Source organism: Kalmanozyma brasiliensis, assembly GCF_000497045.1.
Source record: "Kalmanozyma brasiliensis GHG001 unplaced genomic scaffold PSEUBRA_SCAF19, whole genome shotgun sequence".
NCBI classification, from domain to species: domain Eukaryota; kingdom Fungi; phylum Basidiomycota; class Ustilaginomycetes; order Ustilaginales; genus Kalmanozyma; species Kalmanozyma brasiliensis.
Genome location: NW_015961958.1, coordinates 355,996 through 370,358, shown reverse-complemented (window position 1 = coordinate 370,358; position 14,363 = coordinate 355,996). Strand labels below are relative to the sequence as shown.

The window sequence follows — 14,363 nt, the reverse complement described above, 5'->3', positions numbered from 1 at the left end:
GCCCTGTGCAGTCAGTCAACTCTAGCAAATCGGGCTGAGCAACTCGACTCGATCTGTGATTCACTCAACACGCCGTCTCTCAGTCGCGCGACGCGTTGAGCTGCTCAGCTGTGGGAAATTTCCCTCAAAGACCAACACCGCGAGAAGGGCTCAGCTCTCCACACATTCACAGCTTGGAAGACTCGAAGGACTGGCACCTCCAACGATCTTGCCTTTATCCATCACCATCGACCTGAACAGGACCTCGCCGAGATGTTTCGAACCGCAGCTCCTCCCACCGTGCCATCGAGCTTCGGCAACGTGTCCAGCTCGGCGCACGCGAGCACCTCCGCATCTGGCTCTGTAGCCAGTCATCCTACCAACAAGGCGCTTGCAAGATACCCGCACCGACTCAACTTCTATTCGGTGCCGCCCGTTCATGAGGTCACCATCGAGCAATTCGAGTCCTGGGCTATCGACCGTCTCAAGGTGTTGGCAGAGATCGAGTCGTCGCAGGCTCGCAATCGAACCTATGCCGAGACCAGAGACGCCGTCAATGCGACTGCGAAGCGATTGCTGCCACTCAATGCCAACACCGCCGTCAAGAGCGCCGATCTGCTCGCTGAACGTCTCAAGGACCATGTCAGCCATTTTGTGCTGCGTCTCGCTTTCTGCCGCAGCGAAGACTTGCGACGACGCTTCGTCAAGGCCGAGTCGCTCCTGTTCCGACTTCGCTTTGAGACAGACGATGCAACGGAACGAGAGATCTTCATGCGCTCTCTCAATCTCGACTGGAATCCTGTCTCTGGCGAAGAGAAGAGGATGTATCGTGAACAGCTCGTAGCCACGCACCCCAAGATGGCGTCGACCTTCGAAAGCGAAACCTTCTTCAAAGTCGACTGGACGCGCGTCACGGATCTCGTCGAGAAGCGCAAGGTGTTCATGCGTGCAGGTCAAGCATGGGTCCCCATCAAGGAGCAGTCCAGTCTCGTCCTGGCCGAGTTCCAGTCGCGATTGCTCCGCGATCTTGAGATGACCGCCCGAGCTCTGCCACGCTTGGACGAAGATGATCGTCTGTTGCCGGTCCTCTCCCACCTCAGCATGGGCTTTCTCGCTGGCATCTCGACCGACTACTCCGGCTCTAGCATCACCGCGGATGGAAGCACCACCGTCACCGCGGGCATGGTCGACGCGTTGGTCAAGACACACGCTCCCATGTGCATGAAGAACCTGCATCACACCTTGACAGCCACGGGCCATCTCAAGCACTACGGCCGACTGCAGTACAACCTCTTCCTCAAAGAGCTGGGCCTGCCGGTCGAAGAAGCGCTCGTCTTCTGGAGACGAAGCTTCAAGAGCATGACCGACGACAAGTTCAACAAGGAGTACCGCTACAACATCCGTCACGGCTACGGTCTCGAAGGTCGACGCATGAACTACCCTGCCAAGAGCTGCGCTCGCATCTTGACCCAAGATCAGCCAGGTCCTCAAGATTCGCATGGTTGCCCCTTCCGTCACTTCTCGACGACAAACCTGTCATCGGCTATGGTGCAGCACTACGGTCTCAACCAGTCGGAGCAGTCTGAGATCCTGGCCTCGGTCAAGCAGGGCCACTACCACGTGGCTTGCACACGCATCTTTGAGATCACCCATCAGCGACAGGGTGTCAAGAAAGGCACGGGTCTCGATGGCCGCGGCGAGACGGTCACGCATCCCAATAGGTACTTTGAGAGCAGTTGGAAGCTCGCACAGGCCGACGGCAATGGAGAGAGCGGAGAGGGCAGCCAGAGGAACTCGCCTGATCATGACATGGACGCCAGCGCTACATCGCAAGAACCAGAACAGACGGTGGTGGCCGCAACGACGGAGACAGCGCCAGCAGCTGATGGTATGGACGAGTCGTAGCGCCTTCGAACGTCTGATCTCTCCCATGCATGCCTCCTCCTCTCGCTTTGTCTCTCTCGCATCTCATGTAAAGCACTCCTTCCCGTTCGCGACCGCCAATACCATCCATGCATTCTCCCAAAAGCCTTGTTCGGTTTCGTTTCTGCTTGAGGCTGCGGACGCAAGCTATGCCGAAAAGACATCTGCAAGAAGCTCCGGTAGGTGACACACCAACATCAGAAGTGATGACCAAAAAGAGAAAGGTTTGAGGTGATCCCAGATGCGCAGCTTTCAAGCAACTCCAAATTGAAGTAGATGCTCCCTATCCGCCTTGGAACCCACCGGATACGTGCAGCTGAGGATCAGCGTGTGAAGTGCTCGGGTGACCGACTCCTTCGAGCCCGAAGGCTGTTGACTCCCAATTCAATGGGTCGCCACGCTGGCTTACTTGCTGAGCAGGCATCCATTGCTAGACGCGTGCTGGATCAGCAGCTCCTCAACCATCCGATAGAAAGGCTAACATTTGTGGGGCGCGCTTCGGCTGAGACCTCATTCCAGAGGTGCACCCATTACAGGTGAAAGGCAACAGCCACGCCAAATGTAGTCAAACGGCAAAATGGGAGGCTGCGGGTTAGAAGGGTCGTCGACGAAAATTCAAAAAACCTATAACAATGTGAGATCTGCCCTTCGCGGTCCGGCCAAGGCGGCTCGAAGAAAATGACTCGGGGCCGTGATGCTGTTTGAGAAGAAAAATTGCAAATTCAGAGGGCAGCAAGCAGCAAGCAGCAGCAGCAGAGAGGAAGGCTTTGCAGATCCAGAGCAAAGGCGGAGCTCCAGCAGCAGCGAGCAGCGGCCCTGTGCGTTTTGATTGAAGTGCTCGACATGGCCGTCTGATCCACCTTTCCTTCTTGGATTTCCATCTCTCGGCATCGATTGATCACCATCCTTGGTTTCCTCTCCAGGGAAATCTTGTGACACAACGAAACACTCATCATGGCTGCGATGCCAAAACCCTCCGACTCCAAGACGGGCGGCAAGGCCACCGTCTTGCTCGGTTCCCAGTGGGGCGACGAGGGCAAGGGCAAGCTCGCCGATGTTCTCAGCGGTCAGATGGACGTCTGCGCTCGTTGCGCCGGTGGTAACAACGCCGGCCACACCATCGTCGCCGACGTCAACGGCGTCAAGACCAAGTTCGACTTCCACCTTCTCCCCTCGGGTCTCGTTAACCCGCGCTGCGCCGGCTTCATCGGTTCCGGTGTGGTGGTGCACGTCCCCTCGTTCTTCGCCGAGCTCGACACGATCGAGAAGAAGGGCCTCAACTGCGACGGTCGTCTGTTCATCTCGGACCGTGCTCACCTCGTCTTTGACTTCCACCAGGTCGTCGACGGTCTCAAGGAGGTCGAGCTCGGCGGAAGCAGCATCGGCACCACCAAGAAGGGCATTGGGCCGGCCTACTCGTCCAAGGCTTCGCGATCGGGTCTGCGGGTGCACCACCTCTACGACCCGGAGCTGTTCGCCTCCAAGTTCCGCAAGCTCGTCGAGGGTCGTTTCAAGCGATACGGCCACTTTGAGTACGATACCGAGGGCGAGATCGCCCGCTACCGTGCTTTCGCCGAGCGACTGCGACCTCACATCGTCGACGGTGTCACCTTCATCCACACTGCGCTCGCACAGAACCGCAAGGTGCTGGTTGAGGGTGCCAACGCGCTCTTCCTCGACATTGACTTCGGAACCTACCCCTTCGTCACCAGCTCGTCCACTTCGATCGGCGGTGTGCTCACCGGTCTCGGCATCCCGCCTACTGCCATTGGCAACGTCATCGGTGTCATGAAGGCGTACACTACCCGTGTCGGCATGGGACCCTTCCCCACCGAGCTTCACGAGGAGATTGGCCACCACCTGCAAGAAGTTGGTGCCGAGTACGGTGTGACCACGGGCCGTCGACGTCGTTGTGGCTGGCTCGACTTGGTCATGATGCGCTACTCGTGTCTGATCAACGGCTACACCAGCCTCAACTTGACCAAGCTCGATGTGCTGGATCAGCTCAAGGAGCTCAAGATCGCCGTTGGATACGTCATCGATGGCAAGGAGCTGCCTAGCTTCCCCGCCGACCTCGAGGTGCTGGCCAAGGTCGAGGTGCAGTACAAGACATTGCCAGGATGGCAGGAGGACATCTCGAAAGCGACCACTTGGGAGGAGCTGCCGCAGAACTGCCGCAACTACGTCGATTTCATCGAACAGTTCCTCGGCGTCAAGATCGAGTGGATCGGCGTGGGACCTGCTCGCGAGTCGATGATCCACCGTGCGTGATAGTCTCGCCTGTACGCACTTGTCTGCGTTGTTTTCATAGAAATCCAAAGATCCTTGTTGTTCATACGATGCTCTGAAGCTGTCCGATGATCGTACTGCGTTGAGACAGTGTCTGTTGACACTGCAAGCTGGCTCGGAGGATCGAGTCTCTAATGACTCGGACATCTCCGACAATGCGCAGCAGTCAAAGATGCTCGACTTAGATGGCCGTTCGGTCGACCTTCTCCTGACTGGCCAAGAACAAGAAAGCGACTGAAAAAGGAGGACGAGAAAAGGAGCGGAAAAGTCAGCATCCGTGCTCACTCGAAGTCTAACATAATAGGAAAGACTTGCACGATTTCGGCCGGCTTGCTCGAGCGAGAAGGCGTGCTGAAGCCGGAAAACTTTATCGATCGGTCAGAACCGGAAATGAGCCGCAAGCAGCGACCTTGCAAGTTTCCGCGCCTGGTCGAAGCTCCCGCTGATGCTCGCTCAGCTTGAAGACCGAGAATCTCACCGAGCGGCGTCTCTTGACCGTCCAGCTGACTTTACAGCAGGTCTTTTGATCACACGTTACAATGCGTCGAAGTCAGCACGGCAGCTCTAATGCCTCGTGACCGTGGTTGAGCTTTCACCGAATCTTGTGACCGCTGGCTGCACCGTCGGATGACCCACTCAAACGAGCGAGCAAGAAGGCACGCCGGATGGATGACCTGGAGTGGCGCCTTATTGTGTGCGGTGAGCTGGTCGGTCTTTTTCTTGCTGCGAGGTGACTCGAAGGCGGTCTCGGTCCAGCCTCGCGGATTCTCCACCGAGCAAAAAAAATTAGCCTTTCACGCAGTGAGCCGTGCTGCCATTGTGGAAGCGAACCTTCGGCCGAATGCTTTTAAAGAAGATCGAGGAGATTGGACCCTTGATGAAGATGAAACTGAGGAATGTGATTGGACGGATTAGAGTTGCGCGGCCTGAGATGCAGGAGCAGCTCTTTTTGATCCTTCTTCTTTCGCGTCGACATTAGAGGCGTGGACGGAAGGAATTTCAAAAAAACAGAATTCGAGGCAGCAGAGAGCGGTCTGATCTGAAAAGTCGTCAGCTTTGCGAGGCTGCCTCTCTACATTGCCGGCGCACCAAATGGATCACATCTGATTGGATCATTGATCAGGCTTGAAGAGTGGGGGGCGCGAGCAACGAGCAAGCCACTGACCACACAAGCTCAAAGCCATGCACTCTCTCCGCTCCGAGACCGCCGTTCAACCAATGGCAGACGTCTGCTTTGTCCCTTTTTTCGCTTTCAGAGACCGGCTTTTTCGACGAGATGACCGCCTGCCACCGAGCTAGCTTCTGGCAGGCAGAGTGAAAGCACCCGACTGAGCTCCGGCTTGCGTTGCTTGTTCGAATGCCCACCGCTGACTGACCATTCTGTCGGCCCGTATTGTGATCATGCTTTTTCTTCTCCAGTCTGTGACCCCGCGCCAAGAAGATTGAACTGCTCCCATCGACTTTTTTTTCTTGTTCTCGGACGCGCTCCGTTGGTATCCACCTCTACACCATCACAATCTCATCCGCACTTCTTTGCCGCCATCACACCCAGCGACAAACACTTCGTCAATTCACAAACACACGATCAGCATTGGAATTCAGGTCCTAAGCCAACCTGTCTACATCTGCAACCTTCATTCACCAAAGCCAACCCAAAATTGCCTCAGTTCTAGGCATCTCAAGTCTTTCGACACTCTTTCTCCGCACACGACTAAGGATTCCTCCAGGTGAGTAGCTCGAGCCACAACCTTCGACCATCAGATTGGATGCGGACCACAGAACTGGAGCATGGTGCCCAACAGGGAGGCAGCAGCAGACATAGGCATCATCATCGCCATCGTCTAGCTGGCGATCCTATGGCATGGACGACGATGTTTCTGTTAGGGTCCGCGATGATGCTGCGCGCGAGGTCTCGGCTGCGTCAACTTTAGATTTGGCCCCGCAAGGGACTTTTTTTCTAGATTGATCAAAAAGAGACCCGAGGGCACACGGCAGCGGCGACCACCTTTCTTCTCGCTTGGATTTTCGACCTTTTTTCTCTGGCTCTTGAAAGGGCTCAGCTCGGTTGGACGGGCTTTCAAAGAGCGATGGAAGATGTCCAATTTGGCAGGCACGCGCTCGCTTCGTTGATTTTTCTGCTTTGATAATCTATCAAAGTCGGAACCGCTGCCTGCTGCCTGCTGCCTGCTGCCGCCTTGACCGGCAAATTTTCTTTCCGCGAGCTCGCGAGCTGGTCAGAGGAAAATTTCTGTTCTGGCGTAGCCAACCTGTCAATGTCGGCGACTGACCGGCAGCAGACGTTGGCGTTGGAGACCAAGCGAAGTGGGGTTGTGTCTCGCTCATTGTGCGAACCTCAGCCGCGCTCAGTGAGCAAGCACCCTTGCTTACCGTCAGATCGGAATCCAAAAGTGCCACACCAGCTTAGCCTCAGCAAGCTGCGAAAAATAGCGATTCGCCGCCGCCGCCCAAGCTGCTTCTGTCTCTGCTTGTTCAGGGGTCGAGACCGCTGTATAGACTGCTAGCTGCTGCTGCAACGAGGGCCAGTCTGTGCGCCCACGCTGTCGTTGATCTATTCATGCCTTGCATACGGATCAAATTGCACGTCTGGGATTGGTCGGCTCTGTTGAAAGGCGGTCAAATTGCCCGAGTCAGATTTTGCTTTTGCCTTTGCCTTATTGGCTCTCCGCTTGCTCCGTCGCGGTCCGCAGCCCTTCTCGCCACTCTCACGCTGCTCCTGCTGCCACTAACTTAGTGCATCCCTGACTGACCCACGTCTCATATACGATTGTCCCCACCTTCTTCTCTTCCCGTCTATCCCACACACACAAATCATCATTCCAATCATCCCTGCGACACACCAACCCATCATTCACCACCGTTACGAATCCGCAGGTCGAGTTCCGTTCCTTTCAAGCAAGCCTTTCCTCTTTCGCATTCCGTATTCTATCGGGAGTCTGTAGCAAGAGTCATCCACGAATACCCCTCGACAATCAGCATACCAGGGCAAGCATCTCCGCACTTGTTCACATCGCATCCATAGACAGTCTATTGAAGCCCTAAGCCAGCTTCGTTCAGCTCTCGTCCACCTCCGATCTTTCCCCTTCCGCTAACACCACCTCGTCTCGAGTGGCCTGTTATGGCTCCCGTCGCCACCTCCAACCAAAACACCCGCCAGGTTCGCTTCGTTGAGGCACAGAAGCTCCACGCCGAGCTCAACGCCGAGCAGGCTGCCATCCACCACGAGGAGGCCATCACTTCCGACAACTTCGACGAGAGCGGCTACGATGAGGTGAAGCGCTCCGACGCCTTCTGGGCCGGCTCTCTGCCCGCCGCCCAGGGTCTCTACGACCCCGACAACGAGAAGGATGCCTGTGGTGTCGGTTTCATGTGCCAGATCAAGGGCAAGCCCACGCACAAGATTGTTTCTGATGCGCGCTTCCTCCTCTGCAACATGACCCACCGTGGTGCCGTCGGTGCCGACGCTCGTGACGGTGACGGTGCCGGTGCCATGACTGGTATCCCAGACGCCTTCTTCCGCCGCGAGTGCGAGCGCGACCTCAACGTCAAGCTCCCCGCTCAGGGCCAGTACGCCGTCGGTAACTTGTTCTTCAACCCCAAGGACGACAAGGCCCGCGCCGAGCACATCCAGACCTTCACCAGCATCGCCGAGAAGCTTCACCTTCGCGTTCTCGGGTGGCGTGATGTCCCCGTCGACAACTCGATCCTCGGCCCCGCTTCCAAGAGCAAGGAGCCCAAGATCATGCAGCCCTTCGTCGTCCTCAAGGACCACTACGGCTCTGGCGATGCCCCTGCCGAGACCTCCAAGGCCTTCGACGATCAGTACTTTGGCCGTCAGCTCTACGTTCTCCGCAAGCACGCCACCCACACCATCGGTCTTCAGAACTGGTTCTACATCTGCTCGCTCAGCCCCACCAACATTATCTACAAGGGTCAGCTCAGCCCCGTCCAGGTGTACAACTACTACTACGATCTCAACAACGTCCACTACGCCTCTCACTTTGCCCTCGTCCACTCGCGTTTCTCCACCAACACCTTCCCCTCGTGGGACCGTGCTCAGCCTATGCGATGGGCCGCTCACAACGGTGAGATCAACACTATCCGCGGCAACAAGAATTGGATGCGCGCTCGTGAGGGTCTCCTCAAGTCCGAGACTTTCGGCGACGAGCTCGACCTCCTCTACCCCATCATTGAGGGTGGTGGATCCGACTCGGCTGCTTTCGACAACGTTCTCGAGCTGCTCGTCATCAACAACGTGCTTACCCTTCCTCAAGCCGTCATGATGATGATCCCCGAGGCCTGGCAGGGCGACAGCTCCCACATGGAGCCCGAGAAGGTTGCCTTCTACCAGTGGGCCGCCTGTCTCATGGAGCCTTGGGACGGTCCCGCGCTCTTCACCTTCGCCGACGGTCGCTACTGTGGTGCCAACTTGGACCGCAACGGTCTCCGACCTTGCCGTTACTACATCACGGACGACGACATTATGATCTGCGCCTCCGAGGTCGGTACCGTCACCATCGACCCCAAGACCGTCATCGCCAAGGGTCGTCTCCAGCCCGGTAAGATGTTGCTCGTCGACACCGTCGAGGGTCGCGTCGTCGAGGACCGCGAGCTCAAGCTCACCACCTCGCAGCGTGCCGACTTTGCCGCTTGGCTCGAGAACCAGCTGCTGCGCTTGCCCGAGATCGTCGACACCGTTCGTCGCAACACTAGCAACGCCATCGCTCCCGTTCTCGACCAGGAGCGCCTTAGCACCGACCCCAAGCTGCTTGCTTTCGGTTACACCGCCGAGCAGATCAACCTGCTCATGCTTCCCATGATTGCCGACGGAAAGGAGGCTCTGGGTTCCATGGGCAATGATGCTCCGCTCGCCTGTATCTCGACCGCTCCTCGTGTCATCTACGACTACTTCCGCCAGCTCTTCGCCCAGGTCACCAACCCTCCCATCGACCCCATCCGAGAGTCGGTCGTCATGTCGCTCGAGCAGTACGTCGGTCCCGAGGGCAACCTGCTCGAGATGAAGCCCGAGCAGTGCCACCGTCTGCTCCTCCCTTCGCCCATCCTCAGCATCGACGAGCTCAACGCCATCAAGCAGATCGACTCGGTGCACGGCGACTGGACTGCCAAGACCATCGACATCACCTACGACAAGGGTGAGGGCATCATCGGCTACGAGAGCACTCTCGACCGCATCTGCTCCGAGACCTCGCAGGCCATCCGCGACGGCTACCGTGTCGTTGTCCTCTCCGACCGAGCTGTCAGCGCCGACCGCGTCGCCATCTCGTCCCTCGTTGCTTGCGGTGGTGTTCACCACCACCTCATCCGCAACAAGGAGCGAAGCCGCATCGCCCTCATGATCGAGTCCGCCGAGGCTCGTGAGGTGCACCACATGTGTGTGCTCCTCGGTTACGGTGCCGATGCCATCTGCCCCTGGCTCGCCATGGAGGCCATCCTTAAGGTCGCTCGCGAGGGCCTCGTCAAGGCTGATCTCTCGGCCGGCCAGCTCATCGACAACTGGACCCACGCCGTCGACAACGGTATTCTCAAGGTCATGTCCAAGATGGGTATCTCCACCCTCGCCTCGTACAAGGGTGCGCAGATCTTCGAGGCCCTTGGTCTTGCCAGCGACGTCGTCGACCGCTGCTTCGCCGGCACTGCCTCGCGTGTCTCTGGTTCCGACTTTACCCTGCTCGCCATGGACGCTCTCGAGTTCCACGACCGCGGCTACCCTTCGCGTGACACCGTCTCCATCCCCGGTCTTCCCGAGTCCGGCGAGTACCACTACCGTGACGGTGGTGAGGCGCACATCAACGACCCTATGGCTATCGCCCACCTCCAGGATGCCGCTCGCGAGCGCAACCAGTCTGCCTGGGACGCCTACTCCAAGGCCTCGCACAACGCCGTCAAGGCCACCTCGCTTCGCGGCATGCTCGACTTTGACTACACCAAGTCGCGCGCCATCCCCGTTGACCAGGTCGAGCCTTGGACCGAGATCGTGCAGCGCTTCTGCACGGGTGCCATGTCGTACGGATCCATCTCGATGGAGGCGCACTCGGCGCTCGCCATTGCCATGAACCGTCTCGGCGGCAAGTCCAACACCGGTGAAGGTGGTGAGGATGCTGAGCGATCGATCCCTCTCCCCAACGGTGACTCGCTCCGTTCCAAGATCAAGCAGATCGCCTCGGGTCGTTTCGGTGTTACCAGCAACTACCTTGCCGACTCGGACGAGCTGCAGATCAAGATGGCGCAGGGTGCCAAGCCTGGTGAGGGAGGAGAGTTGCCTGGTCACAAGGTCTCTCCCTCCATCGCCCGCACGCGTCACTCTACCGCTGGTGTCGGTCTCATCTCTCCCCCTCCTCACCACGACATCTACTCGATTGAGGATCTCAAGCAGCTGATTTACGATCTCAAGTGCGCCAACCCGCGCGCGCGCGTCAGTGTCAAGCTCGTCTCCGAGGTCGGCGTCGGTATCGTCGCCTCTGGTGTCGCCAAGGCCAAGGCTGACCACATCCTGATCTCGGGCCACGACGGTGGTACCGGTGCCTCGCGATGGACTGGTATCAAGTACGCCGGTCTGCCTTGGGAGCTCGGTCTCGCCGAGACCCACCAGACGCTCGTGCTCAACGACCTCCGTGGTCGCGTTACCGTGCAAACCGACGGTCAAATTCGTACCGGTCGTGACGTCGCCATCGCCTGTCTCCTCGGCGCCGAGGAGTTTGGCTTTGCGACCACTCCTTTGATCGCCCTAGGCTGCATCATGATGGTAAGACCCCGATTTTCACCGTGTTTCCGTTGACGACGATGCCTCTTGACGTCGTCGACATCGTTTGAGATGGTGTCAGTATGCTGACGATCGCGTCTTGCCCCCCTTTTTCTTTTTGTTTTTTTTTTTGTTTTCTTTTCTTTTTTTCAGAGGAAATGCCGTAAGTATTCTCCGCGCGACCTAACATATTCCCATCGCCGTCGTAACCATACTGACATCATCTCATCTCTTCTCACCCTCTCTCCATCGCTTCTCTTGCTTTAACGATGCTAGATCTGAACACGTGTCCCGTAGGAATCGCTACGCAGGATCCCGAGCTCCGCGAGAAGTTCGCCGGCCAGCCCGAGGCCGTTATCAACTTCTTTTACTATCTCGCCGAGGAGCTTCGATCGGTGATGGCCAAGCTCGGTCTCCGTACCATCAACGAGATGGTCGGCCGATCTGACCTTCTCAAGGTGGACGACAGCCTCCGTACGCCCAAGACCAAGAACCTCGATCTCAGCGCCCTGCTGAAGCCCGCACACGAGATGCGTCCTGGAGCGGCTACGTACAAGGTCCGTCAACAGGACCACAAGCTCTACGTCCGTCTTGACAACAAGTTCATCGATGAGGCCGAGCCTGCCCTCACCCAGGGTCTGCCCGTCCAGATCGAATGTGACGTTGTCAACACGGACCGAGCCCTTGGTACCACGCTCTCGTACCGTGTCTCGAAGCTGTACGGTGAGGAGGGTCTGCCGCGTGACACCATCCACATCAACGCCAAGGGTTCGGCTGGTCAATCGCTCGCTGCCTTCCTGGCTCCCGGTATCACCATCGAACTCGAGGGAGACTGCAACGACTACGCTGGGTTCGTACAACTTCTCCCTACCTTTCCCCGGCCTTCCGTGATTCAGCTTCACTAACACGTTTCCCTTTTATTCCACTTTGCAGCAAGGGCATGTCCGGAGGACGTCTCATCGTTTACCCTCCCAAGGAATCTTCCTTCAAGGCTGAAGAAAACGTCATCGTCGGCAACACCACCCTCTTCGGTGCCATCACAGGGCACGCCTACTTCAGGGGATTGGGTGCAGAGCGTTTCGCCGTCCGCAACTCTGGTGCCCATGCCGTCGTCGAAGGCGTCGGCGACCACGCATGCGAGTACATGACCGGTAGGTGACAAAACTCCCCATCCTGACCTTTGGAGACGTCTGCTGACCACCAAACTTGCTTTTCGATCTTCACAGGAGGTCGAGTTGTTGTTCTCGGACCCACTGGACGCAATTTCGCTGCCGTAAGTGTCACGGTCTCCATCCTTGAGTGGCAAAAGAAACATCTTCTGACCTTTGTTCTTTCCCCCCTTATGATTGTGTCTCGATGATTACAGGGCATGAGCGGAGGTATCGCCTACGTGCTGGACATGAACCGCGACTTCCACACCAAGTGCAACACCGAGATGGTGGAGCTTGGCCCTGTCAAGGATCCCAAGGAGATTGCCGAGCTGCGCAACCTGATCGAAAATCACCGCCACTACACTCACTCCACCGTGGCCGACCACGTCCTCCACGAGTTCCACCACATTCTGCCCCGCTTCGTGCGCGTCATGCCCCTTGACTACAAGCGCGTGCTCGAGGAGGAGGCCGCCAAGGCCGCTGCCGACAAGAAGCGATCGAGCCACGTCGACCTGCTCGGCACGCTCTCTCGCCACGGCTCTCAGGTCGAGATCTTGGTTCAAGAGGACAACCCGAAGGACAACGCTGCCGACAAGGTTCGCGAGATCCCCGCTGCCAAGCCTGTTGAGCCCAACGTGGTTGATGTCGAGGACTCCATGGTCGACGACGAGACCGCCAAGGCTCGTCTCAGCAAGCTCGACAAGACGCGCGGCTTCATGAAGTACAAGCGTCTCGGTGAGAAGTACCGCAACCCCACCAAGCGTGTCAAGGATTTCAAGGAGCTCTCGGTCCGTCTCAGCGATGCCGAGCTTAAGTACCAGACGGCTCGTTGCATGGATTGCGGTGTTCCCTTCTGCCAGGCCGACACTGGTTGCCCCATCTCGAACATCATTCCCAAGTGGAACGATCTCGTGTTCAAGGGTCAATGGGAGGATGCGCTCAACCGTCTCCTCATGACCAACAACTTCCCCGAGTTCACCGGTCGTGTCTGCCCCGCTCCTTGTGAGGGCGCCTGTGTGCTCGGCATCACCGAGCAGCCCGTCGGCATCAAGTCGATCGAGTGCGCCATCATCGACAAGGGCTTCGACGAGGGCTGGATGGTTCCTCGTCCTCCCAAGGTCCGCACTGGCAAGACGGTCGCCGTCATCGGCTCCGGTCCCGCCGGTATGGCTGCCGCTGACCAGCTCAACCGCGCTGGTCACTCCGTCACCGTCTACGAGCGCGCTGACCGCATCGGTGGTCTGCTCATGTACGGTATCCCCAACATGAAGCTCGACAAGGGTGTTGTTCAGCGTCGTGTCGACCTCATGGCCGCTGAGGGTGTCAACTTCATCACCAGCACCGAGGTTGGTCGTGACGTTGACCCCAAGCAGCTGCACGCTCAGAACGATGCCGTCATCTACGCTGTCGGTGCCACCTGGCCTCGTGATCTCAAGATCACCGGCCGCGAGGCCGACGGTGTTCACTTCGCCATGGACTTCCTCTCGCCCAACACCAAGTCGCTGCTCGACTCTGGCCTGCAGGACGGCCACTACCTCAGCGCCAAGGACAAGGACGTCATCGTCATTGGCGGTGGTGACACGGGTAACGACTGTCTCGGCACCTCGCTCCGTCACGGCGCCAAGAGCATCGTCAACTTTGAGCTGCTGCCTCAACCCCCCAACGAGCGAGCCAAGGGCAACCCCTGGCCTCAGTTCCCTCGCGTCTTCAAGGTGGACTACGGTCACACCGAGGTGGCGGCACAGTGGGGTTCGGACCCGCGCGAGTACTGCATCTCCACCACCTCGTTCGAGAAGGATGCCGAGGGCAAGCTCGTGGCGCTCAACACGATCAAGGTCAACTGGGAGCTCGACGCGTCTGGCAAGTGGCAGATGAACAAGATTCCTGGTTCCGAGAAGCGATGGCCATGCGATCTGTGCTTGCTCTCGCTCGGTTTCCTTGGACCCGAGAACGACGCCATCTCGGCGTTGGGTCTCGAGCAGGATGGACGAAGCAACATCAAGGCGGACGACCAGAAGGGCAAGTCGCCGTACAAGACCAACGTCGAGCGCGTCTACACTGCGGGCGATTGCCGACGTGGTCAGTCGCTCATCGTGTGGGGCATCCAGGAGGGTCGTGCGTGCGCTGCTCAGGTTGACAGAGACCTGATGGGCAACACCCGCCTCCCCTGGGCCGGCTCCATCAAGAAGCGCGAGTTCCTCCCCATCACTGGCGAGAAGGCAAAGGTCGCTGCTACCGCCTAA

General features: G+C 58.0%; 3 protein-coding genes across 3 annotated transcripts; all 3 read left to right on the top strand.

Annotated features, from left to right (window-relative positions):
* Window positions 1-252: 252 nt before the first annotated feature.
* Window positions 253-1,884, top strand: PSEUBRA_002478 (DNA primase large subunit, eukaryotic/archaeal; the record flags this gene model as incomplete). The annotated part of the gene is made up of 1 exon (XM_016435618.1): window positions 253-1,884. The coding sequence occupies one exon, from the start codon at window positions 253-255 to the stop codon at window positions 1,882-1,884; it is 1,632 nt and encodes a 543-aa protein (XP_016293068.1).
* Window positions 1,885-2,856: 972 nt separating this feature from the next.
* On the top strand, window positions 2,857-4,173 carry PSEUBRA_002477 (Adenylosuccinate synthetase; the record flags this gene model as incomplete). Its single annotated transcript, XM_016435632.1, has 1 exon — window positions 2,857-4,173. The coding sequence occupies one exon, from the start codon at window positions 2,857-2,859 to the stop codon at window positions 4,171-4,173; it is 1,317 nt and encodes a 438-aa protein (XP_016293067.1).
* Window positions 4,174-7,327: 3,154 nt separating this feature from the next.
* On the top strand, window positions 7,328-14,363 carry PSEUBRA_002476 (Pyridine nucleotide-disulfide oxidoreductase, FAD/NAD(P)-binding domain protein; the record flags this gene model as incomplete). The annotated part of the gene is made up of 6 exons (XM_016435631.1): window positions 7,328-10,972; window positions 11,123-11,132; window positions 11,246-11,819; window positions 11,903-12,120; window positions 12,196-12,242; window positions 12,336-14,363. 6 exons carry the CDS (start codon window positions 7,328-7,330, stop codon window positions 14,361-14,363), a joined length of 6,522 nt encoding a protein of 2,173 aa, XP_016293066.1.